This window comes from Cynocephalus volans, chromosome 3 (assembly GCF_027409185.1).
Source record: "Cynocephalus volans isolate mCynVol1 chromosome 3, mCynVol1.pri, whole genome shotgun sequence".
NCBI classification, from domain to species: domain Eukaryota; kingdom Metazoa; phylum Chordata; class Mammalia; order Dermoptera; family Cynocephalidae; genus Cynocephalus; species Cynocephalus volans.
The window spans coordinates 156554649-156578251 of NC_084462.1; the positions used below are offsets into that span (position 1 = coordinate 156554649).

At 36.1% G+C, this 23603-nt stretch overlaps 1 protein-coding gene across 10 annotated transcripts in view; it reads left to right on the forward strand.

Moving 5' to 3' along the window:
* TTLL5 (tubulin tyrosine ligase like 5) overlaps positions 1-23603 on the forward strand; it is a 282889-nt gene that overhangs the window by 104333 nt on the left and 154953 nt on the right. For 9 of the 10 annotated variants that reach the window (XM_063088853.1, XM_063088855.1, XM_063088861.1 and 6 more), the window contains 8 exons: positions 6288-6445; positions 7400-7703; positions 11520-11640; positions 14345-14491; positions 15596-15699; positions 18428-18555; positions 21072-21155; positions 21727-22128. In XM_063088853.1, coding sequence (XP_062944923.1) covers positions 6288-6445; positions 7400-7703; positions 11520-11640; positions 14345-14491; positions 15596-15699; positions 18428-18555; positions 21072-21155; positions 21727-22128 — 1448 coding nt within the window. The remainder of the gene's footprint in view (positions 1-6287; positions 6446-7399; positions 7704-11519; positions 11641-14344; positions 14492-15595; positions 15700-18427; positions 18556-21071; positions 21156-21726; positions 22129-23603) is intronic. The other variant, XM_063088859.1, reaches the window with a different exon arrangement.

The following is a 23603-nucleotide window of genomic DNA, read 5'->3' on the forward strand; positions in this document are numbered from 1 at the left end:
AGAAAGAAACTTCTTATATCTAGCTTTTTGTTTTGCATTGAAGAATTAATTAGGATAAACTTGGTTTCTCATCCATGCCCTTTGAAGCATAAATCTCATTTTTCTTTAAAGAAGAAAAACATTAGGATTGCCATTTAATTAAGGGAAAACTGTGATGAATTGTTTGTAGCTTGTTTCCAAATGAAAGTCACACTTTGTAAGTTTTTTCAGTTTTTATGCAAGGAATGTGCTTCTAGAGTATACTACAATTAATATAGAAATTAGAAAAAAAGGAAAAAGAAAAAACATCTTGAATAATAGGAATAAAGATCAGTGGGTTTTGTCCTTTCCACATTTTTTGGCACTTATTTTATACTGACAGCAGTAGGGGATTTTTGGTGGTGTGGAGGTGTAAACAAATGAAAGCTGGCATATGATAGACCATGTACTGGAGCATGAAACAAGCCTTAATATATTTAAAAGGATTGAAATGATATAGAATATGTTCTTTGACCACAATGGAATTAGATATCAGTAACAATAGAAAATCCCCAAATATTGGGGAATTAAACAGCACATTTTAAAATAATTCATGGGTCAATGAAAAAGTCACAAGGGAAATTGGAAAATATTTTGAACTGAATGATAATAAAAATATGGATGCAGCTACAGTAGTGATTTGGGAGAAAGTTATAGCTTTAAATGCTTATATTAGAAAACTGAGGACTAAAATCACTGATCTAATGTTCATGTTAAGAAATTTGAAATAGCAGAGTAACCCAAAGTAAGTAGAAGAGCGGAAATAATAAAGGGCAGAAATCAAATAAATAAAAGACAAACAATAAAGAAAATTAGCACAATCCAAAATGTGTTCATTGGTAAGCTAGCAGAATTGATAAACCTTTAGGTAGACTGACCTAGGCAAAAGGAGAGAACTCTAATTGCTAATATCAGATAGAAAAGAGAGGATATCACTGTAGATCCTATAGACATAAAATGGCTGTTAAGGGGGTGGGAAGGGAATATTATTAACAATCTTATTGCTTTGACAACTTAGATGAGATGACTAAATTCCTTGTGGGAGGGGGGAGGTAACACTGACACAAGCTGAAATAGAATTTTGAAGAGCCTTATATCTATTCCGAAAATTGAATTTGTAATTAAAAACCTTCCTACAAAGCATTGATTTTACTGGTGAATTTTCTCAAGCATTTGAAGAAGAAATAACACCAATCTTACACAAACTCTTTCAAAAAATATAGGAAGGGATGTTACCCAATTAACATTATAATGCCAGCATGACTATGATACCTAAATCTGACAAAGACATTTTCAAAAAAGAGGAAGAAAATTACAGGCTAATATCCTCATGAACATAGACACAACATTTAAAAAAAAGAATATTAGCAAATCTAACCTTCCAGTATATAAAAAGGATAATGACTTATATATATAAAAAACATATGACAGAGATTTTCTCCAGTAGTACAAGATTGGTTTGACATTTGAAAATTAGTATAATTCACCATATTAAAGGGGGAAAAAATAGGTGACCATTTCATTAGATGCCCTCTCCACACACAAAGCATCTGATGAAATTTGACACGTTTATAAGAAAAATTTTTAGCAAATCAAAAATAGAAGGGAACTTCTTCAATCTGATAAAGGCCTTATATGAAAAATCTATCACTATTATTCATATTTGGTAAAATATTGAAGGCTTTTTCCCTATGATTAGTAATAAGGTAAGATGTCCACTCTTACCACTTTTATTCACATTTGTACTAGATGTCCTAAACACTATAATAAAGCAAGGGGGGGGAAGTATATAGATTAGAAAAGAAGTAAAATGTCTTAATTTTTGTATGACATGATCAAGTTGGTAGAAAATCCTAAAGCATCTACAGAATAACTACAAGAACCTATAAGTGCAGTTAGAAAGGTCTTAGGATGCAAGATCAATATATCAAAATCTATTTTAATATACTAGCAGTAAATAATTTGAAAATGAAATTTATAATTACATTTATAATAGCTTTTGAAAATATGAAATACTAGGGAATAAATTTAACAAAATTTGTTCAATACCTGTATACTAAAAGCTACAAAATATTACTGAACGAGATTTAGAAAGACATAAATAAATGGAAAGATATATCATACTCATGGATTAGGTAGACTTAATATTGTTAAAATATCCATTCTTCTCAAATTGATCTAAAGATTTAGTGCAATCTCAATCATTATTCCAATAGATTTTTTTTTTTTGTAGAAACTGACCAACTTTTTAAAAAATTTACATGGAAATGCAAAGGACTTAGAATAACCAAAGTAGTCTTGAAAAAGACTTAGAGTACCTGTCTTAAATCCTATATAATGCTACAGTAATCAAGACTGTTGCAAATTGATCAATGAAACAGAACAGAGAGCCCAGAAATAGACCCACATTTATATGGTCATTTGATTTTCAACAAAATGCCCAAAGTAATCCAATGGGAAAAGGAAACTCTTTAACAATTGTGGCTAGAACAACTGGGTATCATATTTTAAAAAATGAACATCAACCCCTGTCTCCCACAGAAATTAGAGATGATTCATAGACATAAACATAAAAACTAATACTATAAAACTTCTTGAGGAAAACATAGAATATCTTTGTGACTTTGGGCTTAGCAAAGGTTTTAGACATGCCACAGAAAGCAATAAATAAAAAATAAGTTATCTTTCCTTAATTAAAAACTTTATCATAAGATACTGTTAAGAAAATGATTAGGGAACCATAGACTGAAGATTTTCATCAAACATATCTGCCAAAGGAATGGAATTCTGGAAATTCAAAGAACTTCTACAACTCAGTAATCAAAAAATAATCAAACTGGTTACAAGTGAGTAAAATATTTGAATAGACACTTCAAAATGAAGATATATGAATAGCCAATGTGCTCTTGAAAATGTGCTTAACAACATTAGTTATCAAGGAGTTGCAAATTAAAACCATGTATGTCATGGTTTTAATCTAGCAGAATGGCTAAAATTAGACTGACAACACCAAATGTTAGAACTCTGTTAATTTGTCATTGGCAGTGTAAACTGGTACAAGCACTTTAGAGAAATTGGCAGTTTGTTAGAAAGCCCAGCAAATTCCACTCTGAGATTTTTATCCAGAAGAAATGAAGAACATATTCACAGAAAAACTTATATAAACACGTTCATAGTAGCTTTATTCATAATATTCCCAAACAGGAAACAACCTAGGTGTTCAGCAACAAGAGAATAGATTCGGCTATTAAGCAATAAAAATGCATACTGATGCACACAACATGGATGAATCTCAAAAACATGCTGAATGAAAGAAGCCTTACACTGAAGAGTTTATACTGTACAAGAATACTTCAGAAAATTCCTGGGAAAGTAGAATTAAAAGATAATACAAATCCTCCCGTGAACTTTTTGAAGTACCCTCACATGTTTCCATTTTTATGAAGTTCTAGAGCAGGCAAAACTAAGATGATGAAAAAATTCAGAACAGTGATTGATTGCCTTTAGGATGTGAGGGAGTGATTGGGTAAAGGATTGACTGGGAACTTTCTGAGGTGATAGTAATGTTAGAATTTGATTTATATAGCTCTAGGCATTTGTCAAAACTCATCAAATGGATATTTAATATTTGGGTAGTTCACCATCTATGATTTTTAGCTGTCCAAAAAAAATCCTATAAATCAAATATTGAACTCTAGATAATAATGATATATATGTTGAAATGTTTAGGGGCAAAGTGCACTTATGTCTGTCTGCAACTTTGAAATGCTTTTAAATTTAAATGGATTGATGGATAGATAGAGGGGAATGTATGCTTGGATATATATGTGATGAAACAAATATAGTAAAATGTTGATTATAGAAACTAGGTGCTGGGTAGGTATATGGATGTTCATTGTAAAATTCTTTAAACTTTCCTGTTTTTAAAAATATTTTCCTAGTAAAATGTCAGAAAAAATAAAATGCAATAGATGTAGCTAAAAGGTATTATAAGGTATTATTTATAGCTAATTTAATTTTTTATTAGCCAGTAATTATGACATGTCAGATGTGTGCTTGGCAGTCTCATAAGCATCACAGATGTAGTGACCAACAAACAAGCGTGGGTACTTGCCCTCATAGAACTATAGTTCTGGGGCCAGCTCGTGGTTCACTTGGGAGAGTGTGGTGTTGATAACACCGAGGCCACGGGTTTGGATCCCTATATAGGGATGGCCGGTTAGCTCACTTGGGAGAGCGTGGTGCTGACAACACCAAGTCAAGGGTTAAGATCCCCTTACTGGTCATCTTTAAAAAAAAAAAAGATCTATAGTTCATGTTTATCAGATTCACACTTTCCCCAGTATTCCTATTCTCTATCCCTTGTACTAGTTAGAATTTATCTGTCCTGGGTCTCTTAGCTCAATTTGTTACCTAAAAATATCTCTAGAGACGGAAATTGTTTAGTAGCATCTCCATATCTCTGAACTTACAGGATTCATGTTTTCAGGAGCTTGTTATTGAGTTTTTATTGATTATTTCCCTGAAAGAAATCTCTCTTTTTCTAAAGAATAGAGTTCTTGGCAATGTAGGCAGAAATACTTTTCTTTATATAAAGGACATTGGTTCATGAGAGTAAACACTGGGCTTTTAATTTATTAGGGTGTCAGATTAACTTCCGCCCATTTAATTAGGATGATCCAAAATATTAAGCTATCACAAATCACTTTAAGTTTTTAAAGACATGTCTTTGGAGAGAGGAATGTTTGTGAGCTTATAGGATAAGAGATGTTAGTGTTGTTAGTGTTAAGCTACGTCAGTGCTTGCCTATACAGTTATCAAATTTGACCAAGTTGGCAAGACATTATTCAATAGACGGTTTGGATGATTTTATTTTTTTATCAGATTTTTTTTTTTTTAATTACCTAAAAATCTATTTTCATAGCTGTGGGGGTCATGGATTTAGTCTTTAGGACTATATACAATAAGGTATGTTTGAACTATTTTTAAAGTTTATTAATTTACTTCCCATTTCTGCTCCTAGTGTCAGGACCTTTCCTGTTCTTGGCTCAATGTTCTGCTCTGGAGAGAAGGCCTTCCCAAAATTTACCAATCAGTCCATCCACTCAAAAATCCCCTTCAGAGTGTCCTAACTAGACCAAAAGACACAGGCTTTCTTTCATACTCAGAGACTGAAAACTCCCAAAAGAGGATAAATTTCTTGATTTTAGAGAGAAGGTACTTTGAGTTCTAGAGACAGAGTTCAGAACCAACCACTTAGATCTTGAGTTCTGAGTATACAGAATTGGCAGCATGCCTTCAGACACCAACATGGATACTTCTTTTCTGATCCAGTGACCCAGAGCCCTCTTTCTCTTTGGTGACCTGGTTATTTCTGCCTTCTCTGTACTTTGTCCAGTCCTTATCTGGACTGGGCCTAATATCAGTCATTCCCTAATTTGTAATTTGCCTTATTTAGCTGCCACCAGCCCCTTTTCCCTGTCCCATTTCTCATTCATGACCTGATTGAATTTGGCCTTGTCCTACATCTGCCGTGTTCCCTTTTCTGTGCCTCTGACTCTTAACTCCTGATGTGTACTCAACACCTGCAGAGTCCCTGCTACCTCTCTCCACCTCCTCCTGTAGCTAATTAGGATCTAAAGGAGGGGTGTGAACCATGGCAGTTCCTTGTGCTGGGATCCTTGAGGCTTGGTGAGTCCCTAGGTCTTAGTAACTTTTCACTAAGACACTTCCCCTGTGAATCTCAGTTCAGTACTACCTACCATATTCACAGATTATCAGCCATTACTCCCCATCTCAACCTCTGCTAAATCTGTATTTATTAAATATTGTATACATGCAAAAGAGCATTTATATAATTCTGAGTAAGTTACAACGAACTGCAATAAAACAAATGCCTTTTACCACCACCAGCTTAAGAATTAAAATTTTACTAGTATCTCCCAGTCCTTCAGGTATAGGGTATTAGGTGGTACTTTATGATCCCTGCAGTAAAGTAAAAGTAATGGTCGGTCAGTATTACCAAACACTTAAAAGTACTTAAATATTGTCTTCAGATATATTTTTGTTCAGAACATTTAACAAATTCAGATAGGCCGTTAGTGAAGTTTTAATATAAACTCCGATATTCCCCTTTATCTATCAAACCTTTTAGAATTCACTGTAGTTCCCATGCCTTGTCTGTCATTACAGAATTCTATCAAGCTTAGCTTTAGAATAAAGGAGAAAACTTTCTGAAGGATGTAGCTGTCTATATTGTTTTCCCCTAGAATGACTATTGATGGAGCACCAGAATTGAAGGTAGAGAGTGTGAATTCAAAGGCCAAGCTGCATGCTGCTCTTTACGAGAGGAAGCTCCTGTCTCTGGAGGTGCGAAAACGTAGACGACGGAGTGGCAGATTGAGAGCCATGAGGCCAAAATACCCAGGTACTTCTGGTGAGCTTTCATCAAATCCCATTATCTGGGTCCTGCAAAACTAAGTTAACCAGCTAATTACTCAGTACTTAATGAGTCAGAACCTCCTGATTACATGCTCTTATTTTTTTGTATAGTCTTTTTCTCTGAAACTTAATTTCAAAGGGATTATAAGGTTTTGAACCTTACATTCTATAATACTTGTATTGAAGAATATCTGAAACACCCACATGTTGGCTTTTGCTCTTATTCTAGCATTGTACAAATACCTGATACTTCAGAAATAATATTAGAATATTAATGGAATCATGAGCATTACTGTTCAGATTTTTAAAGATTAGTAAGTCCAGTTCATCCTTTGACATTGCTGAATGGTGTAAATATCTTAGACAAAGGGAAATTTCTTTTTACCCCCAATTTTCCTATGTTGCAGATCTATTTGTAACTGACTGATAGACTGACTTCCTTTTTTCCCTCCTTCCCTCCTTTGTTGAGCACCTGTATCAGGCTGCATGTTAGTCACTGGGGTTTCATTGGTGAATAAAAAGTACATGGTTCTTGTCCTCACAGAACTAACAAGACAGTGGAGGAGAAGGATAATGAATAAACATAGGATAGAAAGATATTCCCCAGCTCTTTTTACCTCCATGAAGGGTGCTTTTCTAAAAACCTCTAACACACTGCTTACTCAACCAAGGTTTTTGTTTTTTTGAGCTTTCTTTTTTTTTTTGGCCTTGAGTTCCGAGAGAGCCATCAGTATGATGAGAAACATCAACTCTAATGAAGATCCTTAATAGGTTTTTAAATATATATTATTAGAGAGTGACATGTGATTGCTATTAATTTTGTGCCTTGTTTGTGGTTTCATTTAGAAATGGGTTTTTATTAAAAAGAAAAAAGGAAGGTATTGGGAGAGAGGAAACTTTAATCCTTTTTTCAGCAACATTAGTGATTCTTCGCATTTAGTGATTACCCAACCAGCTGAAATGAATGTTAAAACTGAGACAGAGAGTGAAGAGGAGGAAGAAGTTGCATTAGACAATGAAGAAGAACAGGAAGCTTCCCAGGAGGAGTCTGCAGGGTCTCTTGGAGAAAATCAAGGCAAATATACACCCTCATTGACTGTTATGGTAGAAAATTCACCCAGAGAAAATTCCGTCAAAGTTCCTGAGTGGAATAATAAAGGTGAACAGTGCAGCAAAATTGACACTCAGGAGCCAGAGCCTAAGTTTAACCTGATGCAGATTCTGCAAGATAATGGAAATCTTAGGTATGTACCCTTTGTAATTATAATAGTAAAACTGATAATAGCTAACTTGTACTGTGTACCAGGCACTGTTTTAATGGCTTTACTGTTATTTTTCATTTAATATTCACAGAAGTCCTATGAAATAATGACTGTGATTACACATTACTATTATTAAGGAAACTCGAGGTCTGAATGATGAGGAGTCATTTATGTGAATATCAGGTGGCAGAACAACAAGTACAAAGGCCCTGAAATTGAAATGAACTTGATGTGTTTACAGAATACAAACTAGAGTAGTACAGTTACATGGAGGGAAGAACATGGTAAGAAATGAGACTAAAAAATTGGATATTATTAGATTATGAAGGGCCTTAAGAGGAGCCTAGACTTTATTTTCTAGATGATTTTTAAGCAGGTGAATGGTATAGTCATATCTTGTTTTAGAAAGTAATTCTGGTTGTATTGCGAGATAGTGATTGAGAGAAGAAACTAGAGGCAGAGAGGTGAGTTAGGGACTGTTTGAGTTGTCCAGACCCAGGAAGATGAAGGCCCTAATGAGAGCGGTGGCTATAGGAATGGAGAGAATGGGATGGACTTCATGAAGTTTGCAAGGTAAAATTGACAGAGACTAAGTTTTCCATGTTTGGCAACGTAGTGATGTTATCAGTCAGTATAAGGAAGTTAGGAGTTGGTTTCATGATAGAAATAGTGTGTTTCATTTGGAGACATAGTGAGAAGGAAGTGCTCTGGGCTGAAGTCTTTTACCTGAAGAGAGATAAAAATACAGTTTTGTAGGTCAAGACTACAGTTTTGTAGTCTTGTAGGTCAAGATTGTACAGTTGATAATTAAAGCCTTCAGAGTGGTTGAGATTGTCCAAGTCTATTTAGTTCAGCAAGTGTAGACAAGGAGAAAAGGAAGGGAATACCACTGTTTAATGGGTAAGTCAGTAAAAAGGCCAGAAATAGCAGTTGGAGAGAGAGGCGTAAAATCGGGAGGGAGTAGTGTGGTAAAAGATACAAAATGAGAGTTTCAAGTCTGTAGAAGTGCCTCAGACAGCCCAAGTTGGGATAAGGAATGAAAAGAGACTTGGATTTGTGACCTAGGGCTAACTGACTGGGTGGAAGAACAATTGTAAGCTGAGGAAACAAGAAAGCAAGTGTGAACTATTTGAAGCATTTAGCAATGGAAGAAGGTGAGAATACATCAGGGAGAGAGCTAGCTAAGAGAAAGGGAGGGAGGTTTGTTTGTTTCTTTGTTTTAAGATAGGGATTCTGAAGCTTATTTATAGACTAAGAGGAAGGATTTGATGGCAAGAGGATTAGAGATGCAGAAATGGATATACTGGTAGATAAGGGTCTTCAAAGAAGCTAGAAAGAGGCCAATGGAGGGTTATTTCTTCCTGTAAGTCAAAAAGAAAGGACTAGGGGATGAAAGCGGTAGCCAAAAGTTGGAGAACAAGGAAGTTTAGGTATTTGTGCTTGATGGCCTTTATTCTCTAAACCAAAGGCTAGTTCTGAAAGGCTGGAGGGTGACATTGGGATGTTGGGGGATAGAGTTAAGGTTTGGAACATAATGTCATGGAAAATGAGAATAGTTCTGTTAGTGGAAATTGAATTCAGTCAGAAGACCTGGGCTCTGGCTTTTTCAGTGCTACCAACTGGCTGTGTGATCAGAGGGAAGTCAAAGAGCTTCTCTAGGCCTCAGTTTCCTTTTCTGTCAAGCCAAGGTATGGAATTAGACAAGTGTTTTTCAAACTACTTCCTGGAGAGAAAAAAGATACCACTGAATTGAAAATAGAGCATTTAAAAACCACTGGACTGTATTCTATGTTCTGTTCCAGCGATAACATTCTCCTTAGTTGTCGTAAAAATAAATTATTTCTTCATAAGTCTTATGGATCTCACTTTCAATGAATAAACTGTTATAATTGCAGGGTGTATTAGTGTAAATCAGTGGTTTTCAGACTGTGTTCCCTGAAGCTGCCCATTGTTCTGTTCTGTAGGGCATCTCACTGGCTATTGAGGGTCTGGAGAGAGCCATGGCAAAGGTTCGAGACTCCAGGCACAGCCTCCTTGTACATTTTATATACTGAGGATCTACATAACCTTTTGTTTTTTAAAAAGAGGTTCCTTTGGTGTAAATCATTCTGGTTTTTATTCTTTCGTCTTTTCTTTGTTTATTTATAACAAATGACTAGATGACCAAGGTGTCTGGTACCTTAGAGACAGTCTCAGAATTAACATCCTAAGGATCTCTTTGGTAAGACTTATAGAAATGGAAAACTCAGTACTTGTTCATTTGATTTGCAATAATGATTTGCAACAAAACAATGATTGAAATTTCAACTTACGAACAATAATCTCCTTATCCAAAAGAATTCATGTTTTAGTATAAGGGGACCAATCAATTAAATGAGGTATTTTGCTACATTCAGAGGTGTCTGAAATATGCTGTTTCTTGCTCATTATATTGCAAGAGAATTTGTTGACTAAAATTAAGGATCTTTTTAACTTATTTTGACTTAAAAATGATTTGTGGTGGTGGTGAAGCTTATGGGAATGGTTTAGGGGAAAGTGGTATGTGCTCTCTAGGTGAACAAGACTATAATTGTTGAGGAATGTGAAAATATAAATTTATTGTTTCAAAGTCATATTGTACTCTCATAAACTATCCCTGTTGTTAACAAAAATCTAGCCTTATTTATAGTTCATATTCTGAAGCTCTTACATATTAAACTCTCAAAAGTAAATCTCCTCAACCTGACTTCTGTGCCCTCCAGTCCTCCAACATACACATGGAATCTAGACCTGGACCCTTTTAGGATTTCCAGTTTACTCTGTACAAATCGTTCATCCTATCCTTGGAGAAACTGTGAATAGAAAGCATTCAGTGATTGCATGTGTGAGGATTGTAAACAAAGTTTGTGTTGGGCCCTAATCTTCGCTGATGTAATTTTGGCTGCAATGTCAGAAGGCCAATCAGCTGAAGTAACCAAAATCTCGCCTGAAAGAAAACAGATCTGCCATGATTAGCAGCTGAAGTGAAAATCATCAGTGTCTCTCTGATACTTTTGTCTTCCAAACTATAGCCTGATCAGATTTCCTTGTTTCCAACCTAGACTACCAGGCAGAAGATAGATGGGTTCTTCAGTGATGTTGCTGAGGTGCTTTTCACTATATTTAAGGATTTCTTTTTCCCACTGAACATCTGGGCTCGTCCTGGCCCGTTGGTTCATCCATGCCAAATTCTGTTGGACCTCATTCATTTATTCTGGACTCCAGCCACTCCAGTCTTGTAGTTGAGAAATGCATGACCTTAAAATTTGGTCTCAAAAGTCCCTTTGTAGGATTTATCTCTTTCCTGCTTTGTAGGTTTTTGCACACTAGAAATATTATTTGCCATAGCAAAATCCATACTTTTTGTTCTAACTGATGAGTATGTTCTTAAGGGCCTCCAATGTGAAAAATCTTCCCTTATTAATACAGAGGTTCTTGTGAAGATTCACTACTTCTCCTGTTCGTTCCTCCAAGAAAGTTGTTAAAATGTTCAAAGAGATAAGGTGATGAGTAGGAAACCTGATTTTCTATTCTAGTTTGTTTTCCCATGCTAATAATGAAAATAAGTAGAATTCTCCATCTCTGATTCTCTTAATAGGAACAATTTTTTTAAAACTCATGTTCTGTTTAGAAGGAATCTTTAGTGACTATATGACGGGCTTCATATTTCTTAGCCATCCTAATAGAAGGGTCCTCAAAGGCCACTTGGAGAGACTTGGGTACGCTTTTGGTAGCTTACTATTCTGTCTCATAACGGTATGTTGTTTTGGATTTCTATAGCAAAGTGCAGGCTCGAATAGCATTCTCTGCCTATCTCCAGCATGTTCAAATTCGCCTGATGAAAGACAATGGAGGTCAGACATTCAGTGCCAGTTGGGCTGCCAAAGAGGATGAACAGATGGTGAGGCTCTTCTTATTGGAAACTTTTTACTTTCCCTTTTTCTTTTCTTTCTTTCTTTTTTTTTTTGAAGGTAAAGAGCAATATATTCTTTGATGATAGAATTGTTACATAGTAAAGCTTCTAGATATCTCTTTAATTTAATGTAAAGCAATTCTTTGCTGTGGAGCTGTGTTCATTACACTGTATAGTGAGGGCATCAGTTTATTTCATTCTGAAATGAAATTGATTGCTCATTGGATGTTAAGTCCTGTGCAAAACCCTCAAAAAGAATAACAATGTACAGTCTTTTCTCAAGCAGCCTCACATTTTGTTAACTCTTAGGGGTAGGTGTTATCATCCCTGTTTTACAGATGAGGAAACAAAGACCTGGAGAAGCTAGGCCTGCTGTTCTACTGGAACTGGAACTGGAACATGTTATAATTATACATTACTTGCTATTCTTTTGTTTCTATGCATGATAAGGTGTTTATTTTCTGTCCTGAGGAGTCAGGTTAGCCCTTTGAAAGTCAAGACCTTATCATAGGCCCTCTCAGAATGTACCATCCTCCAACTTAACATTTTTTCTTTACCAGTTGTAACTTTATAAAATTCTTAGATTACTGAAATTAAGTTTGTGTATAATTTTTACTGTATATCAGTCATTCGAACATAGTATCAGTCATTTGATTTAATATTCTAGGAAGGTTTTCTTTCTGGGTCAGAATGACAGCTTCAAGCTTTGGGGTAAGGTCAGTTCTTGTAGAAGGCGGCACAGCCATCCCATAGCCTTTTTAACAAAAGGGATCTGTCACCAAAAAGAGAGAGATCTTCAAGTCTGAGAAAGCTGCATCTATTATCCCACCCAGTGGTGACCCTACTGTAATTTTTAGTCTTCCCTATATAAAAAAGCAGGTCTTTATGCCAGGCTTATTATAAAAACATTGGTTATTCCAGAAAACAACTTGTGAATTTAAAGTAGCCAGTACAACCCAGAGATAAAACCTTGTGTGTTGTGAATAATCCTTCAACCATCAGTGGAAAATGTTAGCTCTGCTCTTTCCAAGTGGAAAATTAAAACTGCTTTTTTGAGAGTCAGTTTGTCTGCTCCACTGCGAAAAAATAATGTTTTAATATAACAGCTTAAACCACCCTATAGTAAAGACAGCAGAGTAGAACTATGAAATCCAACCCTCTGGTTATGAGGCTATTCTCTTTATGCTGAAGTAAATTGGCACCAAAAGACAATGAACCAAAATCAAATTCAAGAAGAAAAAAATAGTTTTAAGGAGAATAACGACTGCAAATGCTGTCTTGGAATTCACGCAGGATTTCTCTGGGGCTTGAATATTTAGGATCATCACTGCAAAACTTAATACTAGTTCTTTGAACTCCTTCTTCAAAATATATTTAGAGAGCAGACTCTGACCCAGTCCCAATGATTGTGGCAGTGGTCTTGCTTATGAGGAAGATAGGTGTAGAATTGCCCTCTCTGGTGTGGGTTAGGGGTTAGTGATTCTTTATCTCCCAACTCAGAAGGCACATCAGCAGAAGTTCCCCAAATCCATCATCTGAAAGCAATTTTATTGTGTTTATGGGGCAAAAACTATCTTTAAGGCCCTTGACCCTACAAAAATCTTTCTTTGAAGCATCTGTGATGTTATGAATAATCTGATTGTTATCTGTTCAAATTTCAAAATCCTTTTCCCCCATCTCAAGTGAGATATTTCTTTCCCTTTATGACACTTCACTATGCCCTCCTCGTCAGCCCCCAACTCTAAAAGCTAAAAAGTCATCACCTTTCAAGCTGCTATGACAGTTCTTTCTTTTCCTTTATTGCTAAACTTTTTAAATCAGTAGTTTCTACTCTTCACCTGTATTCTTCATTACCCATGCATTTCTTTTTTTTTTTTTTCTTTTTCTTTCTTTTGGGGGGTGAGGGGGTTGCAGCTGGCTGGGACAGGGATCAAACCCTGGACCTTTGTGTTATCAGCACCATGCCCTAATCAGCTGAGCTAACCAGTCAGACCCCATGCATTTCTTAATGCCTTTATTCAACTTTCTTTACTGAAAGTGTTCCCTTGACATTATCCCGCAGTGGCCAGATCCATGGGCTTGTCTTGGTTGTGGTCCTTTCCAGGTCCAGCGTCTGGAAGCATTTGACAAGGAACACTTCCCTCCTGTGGCTTCATGATTCTATTTTCTTCTGGGTTTCCTTCTACATTTCTGAAGTTTTTACCATTTTTTTTCTGATTCATCCTCTTCTTTCTTATCTCTAAGTATGAATATTTTTCTATTTTTCTACCTTTTTACCTTTGATGATTTCACCAGCTCCTGTGCTTTTAGTTTCCACTGCCTGTCTTTGAATGCTGCCTTCCCCAATAGCTCTCTGATCACCCTATTAGAAGTGATATGTGCTCTTTGAGTTATTATAGTACTACTTGTATTATGGTACTTTACTACTACTGCTTTATTACATACTTATTTGTATACATATTTGACTTCAATTTTTTGATTGCCAGCTTATTAGGGAAGAGAATAAGTTTCTTTTGTCTTGCTTTGTCTTTCTTTATCCTTCTTATACCTAACATGTTTGCTCTGGGTCTTGTTTGTTGCAATGTGTAATATATCTCTTCTCACATCTCTGTCGTGGAATACCTTCATAGCTTCTCTTCTGTTGCTTAACACAATTCCTGCTTTTTTCTCCCCATGACTTGTTAATTTATAGGAGCTGGTGGTTCGTTTCCTCAAGCGAGCATCAAGTAACCTCCAACATTCACTGAGAATGGTATTACCCAGTCGACGACTGGCACTTCTGGAACGCAGAAGAATCCTGGCCCATCAATTGGGTGACTTTATCATTGTATACAACAAGGTAAATGGTTTATCTGTTAGTCTTGTGCTTTGGATTGCCATATGCTATCAGAAACAGGCTAGAAGCCTCTGTCCAGCTAGGCGGAGAGGTCCTTCTTCTGTTCTTTAGCATCATCATCCCTATGCTTTACCGTTAGGGGGAATGGGACCCCAAACCTTAACCCAGCTGGGCTGAAAAACTACTTATTACCTCTGAAGGCCCTGTGGCCATAGTAATGCTCATCAAAAGGCATATTACTTTTGAGCTCTATGGCACCTGTGATGACTCCTGGGCAGTGTGAATCTGGGTTGTTATTGTGCCTGCAGACAATGGTGAGTTGATTATTTCAGAGCAAATTTGAGCTGTGGATTTAATATGATTACATATTCTTTCTTGAGAAAGTTATACTTTCTTCTCTGAAACATTTTATACAATGATATCATTTTACAATCTAGCCCAGGAAATTTACTCTTTAACTAGAATATCTTGCAAAGCGTCTTATATCCAGGGGTCTCAGAATGCATGAAAAATATCATTTTTGGGGGGAAAAATTATGGTTAGTTTGCAGAAGGAAAAGCTGAGCCCTGGTAATTTAAATGGCTTTTCTAAAGTTGTATGTGATGGTTAGTAGACTATGTTGCACCAAACCCATATTCATCATTTACTCCAGATTTGTTGAGAATTTTGTTATGTTTTATAAAAGTGAAGAGTTTATTCAATTTGGAAGCTGGTATATAAGAGTATATTCCGAGACCTATCTTTTCTCTTCTAATTGTAATAAAATACTGTGTCTCTGTTGTCGTACTGTTAAAGCTGCAAGTGTGATCACAGATATTACTAAGTTACTATAAAAAGCTCTTTTCTCAACGGGCTGTGTAAGTAGAAAGTAAAAACATGATAAAAATTTACATTTATTCTGCAACTTTTACTTGGGAATTTCATGTTTCACAAAATCATGGTCAAAAGTAATATGTCAAATTTATAGGTAGCAAAAGGACATGGAAGAATTAAATGTCTTTACTCCAAAGACAAATTAAACCAAGGCTAATGACACCAGATGATGAAGTATGCATTTATCAGGAGTCAGTTTTATCTTGTTTTTCTGTGGGGTTGGGCACCCGGTAGGAAACAGAACAAATGGCTGAAAAGAAATCAAAGAAGAAACTTGAGGAAGAAGAGGAAGATGGAGTGAATACGGAAAACTTTCAAGAGTTTATCAGACAAGCAAGGTAGAAGACATTCTTGATTAATAAAAACTGTCTTGTTTCATCTTCTATACTACTTATTGAATACCCAACATTCCCTTGTTCCTGACACATGGATGTGAATGAAATCACTCTCAGAAAAAGTTTCATAGGCTTGGTTTCTTCAGATCTCAGCCAATTATGTTGCTGTTGTTATGGCTTCAGTTATCAAAACACTACTGCTGGGTATCTGGGCTATAGTTCTAGGCAGGCTTGAAAGTACATAGCACCTAAAATGCTGAGAGAGCCCTTTGGAAAGCTGAAGTTAGAGGCTACTAGTGTATGCTGGGTCTGAATTTATCCCTGACCTACTGATGTAGTAAAGATGACCAAACTTAACCTACATTGAGTGGAGAAATTGGCAATTTCTTGAAGGTTGTACCTAATTTATATAAAATAGAACAAGTCCCTCGTGTTTAGGGTTGGCCTTTAGGAAATGAAAATCTCAGGGGGGTTTTTTGGCAACTGACTGGCATGGGGATCCAAACCCATGACCTTGGTGTTACCAGTACCACAGTCTCCCAAGTGAGCTAACCGGCCAGCCCAGAGAAAATCTCAGTATTCAGCTCTCTAGATACAAGTCAGCCAGGCCATCTTGTCCATTTACATTGTGTTTCCAAAGGAAGAGATAACAAAGGCACTTAATTTTAAATTTTGTAAAACTCATACTGGAGGGCCTTTTTCTAAAGAAAGAGTTGTGTAAAACCACTAAAAGAAAATAAAGGATAAAACCACTGTAAACCCTATTAATTAGTCTTCAACTATCAAAGTCACAGTGGGGAGAAAATCAACTCTTTGTTGATTTGTGAAGTTAAATCAGGTGGTGATTTATCAGTCACCCTTGTAGTATGATCTTTGTTGAATACCTTGAACAGACCTCACCATAGCCTCAGTATCATGTGCTTAAACACGTAGCACAGAAATACATCATTTTATAGGAGTCCATGGTTGTGTAATATTATCTTGTTGACATTCTTGTATCCTAGTATATGATAAGGCAGGTATAAAAACAAAGCAAGAAAGTTTCTCACATCAACATTATAAAAATAGAAAAGGTGAAGAGGGATAGGTTGGGTAAAGAGCATAAAGAAAAATCACAATTTGTAATAATAATTGCTTATAATAAATAATTTTTTTAAAAAATAGAAAAAGAAAAAAACTAGATTATATTTAGAAAATAGCTGTACTTTTTAAACTGAAAGATTAATTTCTGGTTCCTCCTGGGGATTTTTAAAATCCCCAAAATATAAAACAATAAAAAAACCTAATCTTTAAAAAGTCATATGTATTTCCCTAGCAGGCCCAACTGGTTACTAAAAAAATGAATTTATACATACTGTTAACTGATTAAGTTATTTGATTTGGAGATAAAGTATGTTGGAACGTATTTACTACTGGTTATGGATTAATTGTTGATTGTTGGGAAATATGTGATATTGTCAGTTCTTTTATTAAGTTTGTGGCAAGTACGTGGATACCTTTGTCAGAGCTGGTTAATTCACATACCTGCAGAAGTCAGGCAGGAAAACATAAATTATGAAGTGGGCAGAGGATAAGACAGGTACAAAGCAGCTTGTATCTTGACCAGCCATAACTTTTGCCTTTCAGTATCCTGTGAAGGGCCATATAGAACTCACTGACAGGCAGAGGCAGCTGCCCGTTTGCAACCTCAGCTTTAGATCTTTGATAGTTGCTTGAAATACATATCTTGTGCACTTAGACATCTTGGAGTTTACTCTGAGATTCAGAGGTGGTTTCCTACGTTCTCATTAGAGTGCATTCTGAAGACAGGATATAGGTTCTTTATAATAATGCAGGCATGCTTTACTTGCTTGAAGGTCACCTGTCTGGAACCTAGCCAAGCTTCAGGAAAAAGAAAAAGGCCATTGAGAAGCTGCTACAGATGTTACAAAATAGATGCAGTGATGTTTGCTGGAAGAATCCCACAGGCCCTCATCTGTTTCCTCATACTTTCCATTTTGTGGATGTTCATAAAGAGCATAATTTCAATAATCTGAAGAGACCATTTAGTTCAGTTTTGTGCATTGTATAAATAGTTAGGGAACTCTTCTGTGGTTACACTGGTGGGTCTCCTCATTTCTGACATAGGCAATTAAAATGACAAGCAGTCCCATTAGTGAAGATACTTTAATTATGTAGAAGTGAGGTGGGCAAACTATAAAAGACCAGATAACAAATATTACAGATAATGAGGGCTATCTACCTATGGTCTTTTTCACATATCTTTCTTTAAAAATAAAATAAAATAAAATTCTTAGCTGGGGGCCATAAAAAACGGGTCACTGGTCAGATTTGGCTCATAGTCTGTGGTTTGTTGCCTCCTGATCTAGAACATAGTTGTCCAGCAGTACCTTCTGTGGGTACTTGAGCACTTGAAATGTGGCTAGTATAACTAAGGAAAAGAATCTATATTTTTGATTAATTTAAATAGGCATATATGTCTAGTGGCTACCATATTGGACAAGACTGATCTAGAAAATTCAAAGTGAGATGAATACAGCCTTATCATTCCTTAAATTTTTTAGATTGCTTTTATTTATATTTCATTTTAACCATCTATTAATAGGGAATTTTCAGTTTGCGCTTTTCATTTTCCCCTTCTCCAGCTTATTCTGTTTCCATAATAAAATCTGGTGGACAGATTTTCCAGAACAGCTTCCTGTTCTGACCATACTCTTTCTCCTCATTTCAGTGAGGCTGAACTGGAAGAGGTGTTAACTTTTTATACGCAAAAAAACAAGTCTGCAAGTGTTTTTCTGGGGACTCACTCTAAAAGTTCTAAGAACAGCCACAGCTATTCTGACAGTGGGGCAAAAGGGGGTAAGTATGCTGGTTAATTAAAGAAAAATAAGAACAAGTGAAAAAATGGGAAGTGCAAAGGAGAGTCCACACTAATGTGTTGGCTAAGCACTAATAGTCTACAAGGTGGTGAAGCTTTGCAGGTGGGAGATGGGGATGGTACTTTTTGTCCTAAAAGCAGAAGAGGGGCGTGGTCTGATTTTTTTTTTTAAATCATAATTAACAACAGAGCTTTTCAAGAAAGCTTATACTAGCTAATATTTATCTTACTATCTGCTAGACATGATCTTATTTTCTACTTCCAGAAACCACGTAGAGTAGGCATTTTAAAACTTCGTTACAGATGAGAGAATGAGCTAAAAGAGATTTAGTAACTTGCTCAAGGGTTCTCTTCACCATGCAGAGACAGGAATTTGATCCTTAGTCTGCCCAACTCAAAGCTTGTGTTCTTACCCTCTGCTTTGCTGCCTCTCCTAATGATTATTTCTCCCTCTTTTCAAGTTTGTTGTGTCCTCTAGTTTAACACCATTGGCATTTTGGGTAGGAAAATTCATTGTTTTGTGGGGAGCGTTCCATGCCTGGTGCAATATCTGATATCCTTGGTTCCAAGCCCTAAATGCCAGTAGCTTCAATCATTGTGATAACCCAGAATGCTCCCACATGTTTCTAAAAGTTCACACTGCTGGGGAACTCCATGATCAGTTATTTTGGAATTGTATGTGGACCAGACTGTCTAGCTTGTGTCATTATGATCAAAAAATAGCAGTGACATACTGTGCTTTAAAATGAGTTTCATTTAAAATCAGATGGTTTGGTGCTGATAACACCCAGGTCAAAGGTTCAGAATTCCTATATTGGCCAGCCACCAAAAAAAAATCAAATCAAATTTAGATGGATGCGTAAGACATAGGTAACCAGCATACTAATGTTGTTAGTGTGCTTAGTACTAGATTCAAAGTTGGAGACTTCTTCCATACTCCTAAGACTATCATAATGTAATGTGGAAGTAGCCTGGAAAATTGGTCATTTAAAATGTAAAATGAATTTTCCCAAAGAACTAATGCTAATGCTTTAAAAACTGATTTGGTTCATAGGCTAATCTGCAAAAGCCTGTTTAACTCACTGTATAATTGGATTGTTGTATTTCTAGAGGTCCTTCTGAGTCCAGCCCCCTGCCTTTTTTTTTTTTTTTTAGCTTTCCTAACAGTATTAATCTGTTCATTTATTCATTTTACACATTTTTACTGATTACCTATTTGTTTGATAGTTGGTAGGGATACAATGACAAGGACGGTCATAGTCATTGACTTTATAAAGTTTATTATCTGGTGGATGAAGTTGGGTGAGTAAATACAAGAAGAAGAAGGTTGGTGGAAGTTCTGAAAAGTTCCTGTTAACAGTGTGAGGAAAGGAGGCTGAGAAATGGTTGTAATGAGGTTAGTGTAGAGAAAAGTGTGCTAACCTAGGAAGTTGGGGGCCCACGTCGGTATTCATATACTACTCTCTTGGCAGCAATGGGGAAGCCCTAATAGCATGTAAAGGCAGCATCTATTTATATAGATAGGTCATTTGAAATTGTAGGATTCGTGTGTTAAGGGTTACTTTTATATAAGAAGATCTATACCTGTGTATATACCCATTAAGAATAACTAGAGGGGCAGTAGGAAGGCCTTGGTCAAAGAAACAACATTATGACATTTGACAGTGTAATATTTGAACTCATTTCAAACATGAACAAACAAGTATGTGACAGTATTACTACTGCTGGTGGTGATGGAGAGGAGGGAATTCTTATGTCTTTACTCTTTTACTCTGAAAGATGATCTGTAAGATGGTCTTTTTAAAGTTTTTGTGTGAGTGTAGCCCTTGAAAAAGATTTTGGAATATTTGGAATATTTTCCTGAGTATATGATTAGTGCTGGCTGTTATGTTTCAAAATTCTGGAGTACAGAAAAACTATTATAGAGTAGAAATATATTAGAGTGACTTTCTAATTAAACATACTGACCAACCTATTTCAAGTAAAATTGAGGAGTTTACTTAGATACAGAGCCATTGCAGTATCCAGATATTATGCCAAAAAATATTGGGACTGCTCTTTCTATCTCACAGTAGCTGCCCTGCTCCATACATGTTATGACTTATCAGCTCCAATGGGTACCACCAACCAGCTTGGTCTCTTAGATCCTACAGTCTGAATTTGTGACAGAAGTATCTGTCTGCCCTTCTTTTCCTTTCCAAGCATGTCCTAGCTTGTTGACAGTCTCTGGGAGGCTGCCTTGGGTTTAAGTACCTTTCCTTGGTTCAATTAGCTGGAGCTGAGGCTGGAGATAGCTAGGAATCATTTGTTTGGTTGCACACGTAACAGGGCTGTGGTGTGACCATCCTTGGAAAAGCGTGGTGAGATGTGCAGTCTTTCCCAGCGTTGATTAGCATTGTGTTATACTTTTGGAAACAAAATTATAGAGAGAGAATACCCCTCTTACATTTGATTTGTAAGAGAGCCTAAGTTCAGCATTTCTTATTTCTTATTTCAGATCACCCTGAGACGATGGAAGAAGTGAAAATAAAGCAGCCCAAACACCAACAGGCAACAGAAATTCACTCTGATAAATTATCTCGTGAGTGATTTCAAACCTACATAGATTTGCTGTTCTCTGATAAATCCTTAAGAGAAAAAAAGTATTCATCAGATATTAAATATTTCTAAAGTATGGAACATTACTCCAAAAGAAGTTCCTTTTCTTCATTCTCCCTTTTCCCTTAGAATTTCCTTTTATCTATTGATGGCCTATTTTCCTTCCAAAGAATTTTTCATTTTCTTAAGTTTAGAGATTCTGAGCACTGTCTTTTTTCCTAAAAGGGTGAAAAGAAGAGGGAAAGGAATTAGCTGTTGCTAGCAGAAGCTTGGTCCTGATGTCCTAACATTTGTAAAATATGCCTGCTCTGTTTTGTGGAGGTAGTCCTAACTCCAGCTTTTAGAAAGGACTGAAAATAAACTATTTCTCTTGCAAGCTTGTCTCTGGTAGGCAAAATTCATTAAGTTCATGATGAATACTCATTAAAGTCTGTATTTTTCATGGTTTCTGTTTCATATTAAGATTATTTTGATGTTTTAAACAATATTTGCTTTGTTTTATAGAGATATGTTCATTTTTCCTAAAATGATCTGTTTTTGTTTTGTTTTAATAGGATTTACCACTTCAGCAGAAAAAGAGGCTAAATTAGCCTCTTCCAATTCTTCCTCTACTTCTTTCTCTGTTCCTGCTGCTACTCTTCTGCAGAAAATTCCCAGCACTCATTTGTCACCTCTGATTACAACCTCTGACCTCTCGCCAGGGCCTGGCCACCATTCTTCTTTATCTCAAATTTCTCCAGCTATCCCCAGCATGCCTCACCAGCCAACAATTTTACTGAACACAGCCCTTGACCATGCTTCTCCCTCCATACATTCTGGGACACAGAATTTACCAAGCCCTGCTGGCCTGCCACGCTGTCAATCAGGCAGTTACACCATTGGCCCCTTTTCCTCTTTCCAAAGTGCTGTACACATCTATAGCCAGAAACTGTCTCGTCCCTCTTCAGCAAAGGCAGGTGAGTGAGAAAATGAAAGGCAGCCCACAATGTCAGTTTCCTTCCTAGCCCCAATAAAAAAAGAATGTTATCTCTTCCCTTTGCCTTTTCTTTTGAAAGGTAAAGGGATACATGCTGCATTGTTCTGACGTGACTAAGGAAGAATCTTGCGTTTCGTCCAATAGCATTCATTCATTGATATAAAATGAAGCAGGACTTCTTTTAGGTACTGGAGCTAGAGATGAATAAGACAAGGCTTCTATTCACAAGGAGCCTACAGTCTAACCAAGAGATTTCCCATCGCAGATAATCACGGACCTATGAGTGTGCTATATGCATTCTTTTTGATTCAAATAGTTATTCCTGACATCAAATTAGTATTTTCTATTTTTCAATGTATTTAAAGTTGAGAATGACCTAATAAATAACCAAAGAAATCTTAAAATAGAATATCTACTTTTAAGTGAAGTAAACCCATTTTTATCAGTGAAGTCCTCCCCCCCCTTTTTTTTAGTGGGATCTGGCCAGTATAGGGATCAAACTCTGGACCTTAGTGTTATTAGCACCATGCTCTAATCACATGAGCTAACTGGCTTGCCCCTCCCCCCCATTTTCAAATAACAACTTTATTGAGATATAGTTCACATTTTGTAAAATTTACCTTTTTACACTGTATAATTCAGTGGTTTTTAATATATTCACAGAGTTGTGCAACCAATACTGCTATCTAATTTTAGAACATTTTCATCATCCCCAAAAGAAACCCCATACCTATTAGTAGTCACTGTCTATTCCCTCCTCCCACCAGCTCCTGGCAACCACTGATCTTCTTTCTGTTTCTACAAATTTGTCTATTCTGGACATATCACATAAGTGGAGTTATACAATAGGTGGTCTTTAATGAATGGTATCTTTCACTTAGCATAATGTTTTCAAGGTTCATCCATATCGTAGCATGTATCAGTACTTTATTCTTTTTGTGGCTGAATAATATTCCATTGTATGAATATACCTCATTTTGTTTATCCATTTGACAGTTCATGGACATTTGGTTTGTTTCCACTTTTTGGCCATTTTGAGTAATATTGCTGTGAACATTCATGTACAAGTTTTTGTGTGGATATATATTTTCATTTCTCTTGGGGGTATAGCTAGAGTGGAATTGCTGAGTCATATAACTTTACGGTTCGTCTTTCTGAGGAACTTCTAAACTGTTTTCCAAAGTGGTTGTGCCATTTTACCACCAACAATGCACAAGGGTGCCAATTTCTCTATATTCTTGTCAGCACTTATTGTCTGTCTTTTTAATTTTACCCATCCTAGTGGGTGAGAAAAAGTATCTCTTTTTTGTGGTTATGATTTGCATTTCCCTAATGGCTAATGATTTTGAGTATCTTTTCATGTGTTTCTTGGCTATTTGTTTGTATTCTTTGGAGGAATGTCTATTCAAATTCTTTGCCCATTTTTAAATTGAGATATTTGAGATTTTTAATTGT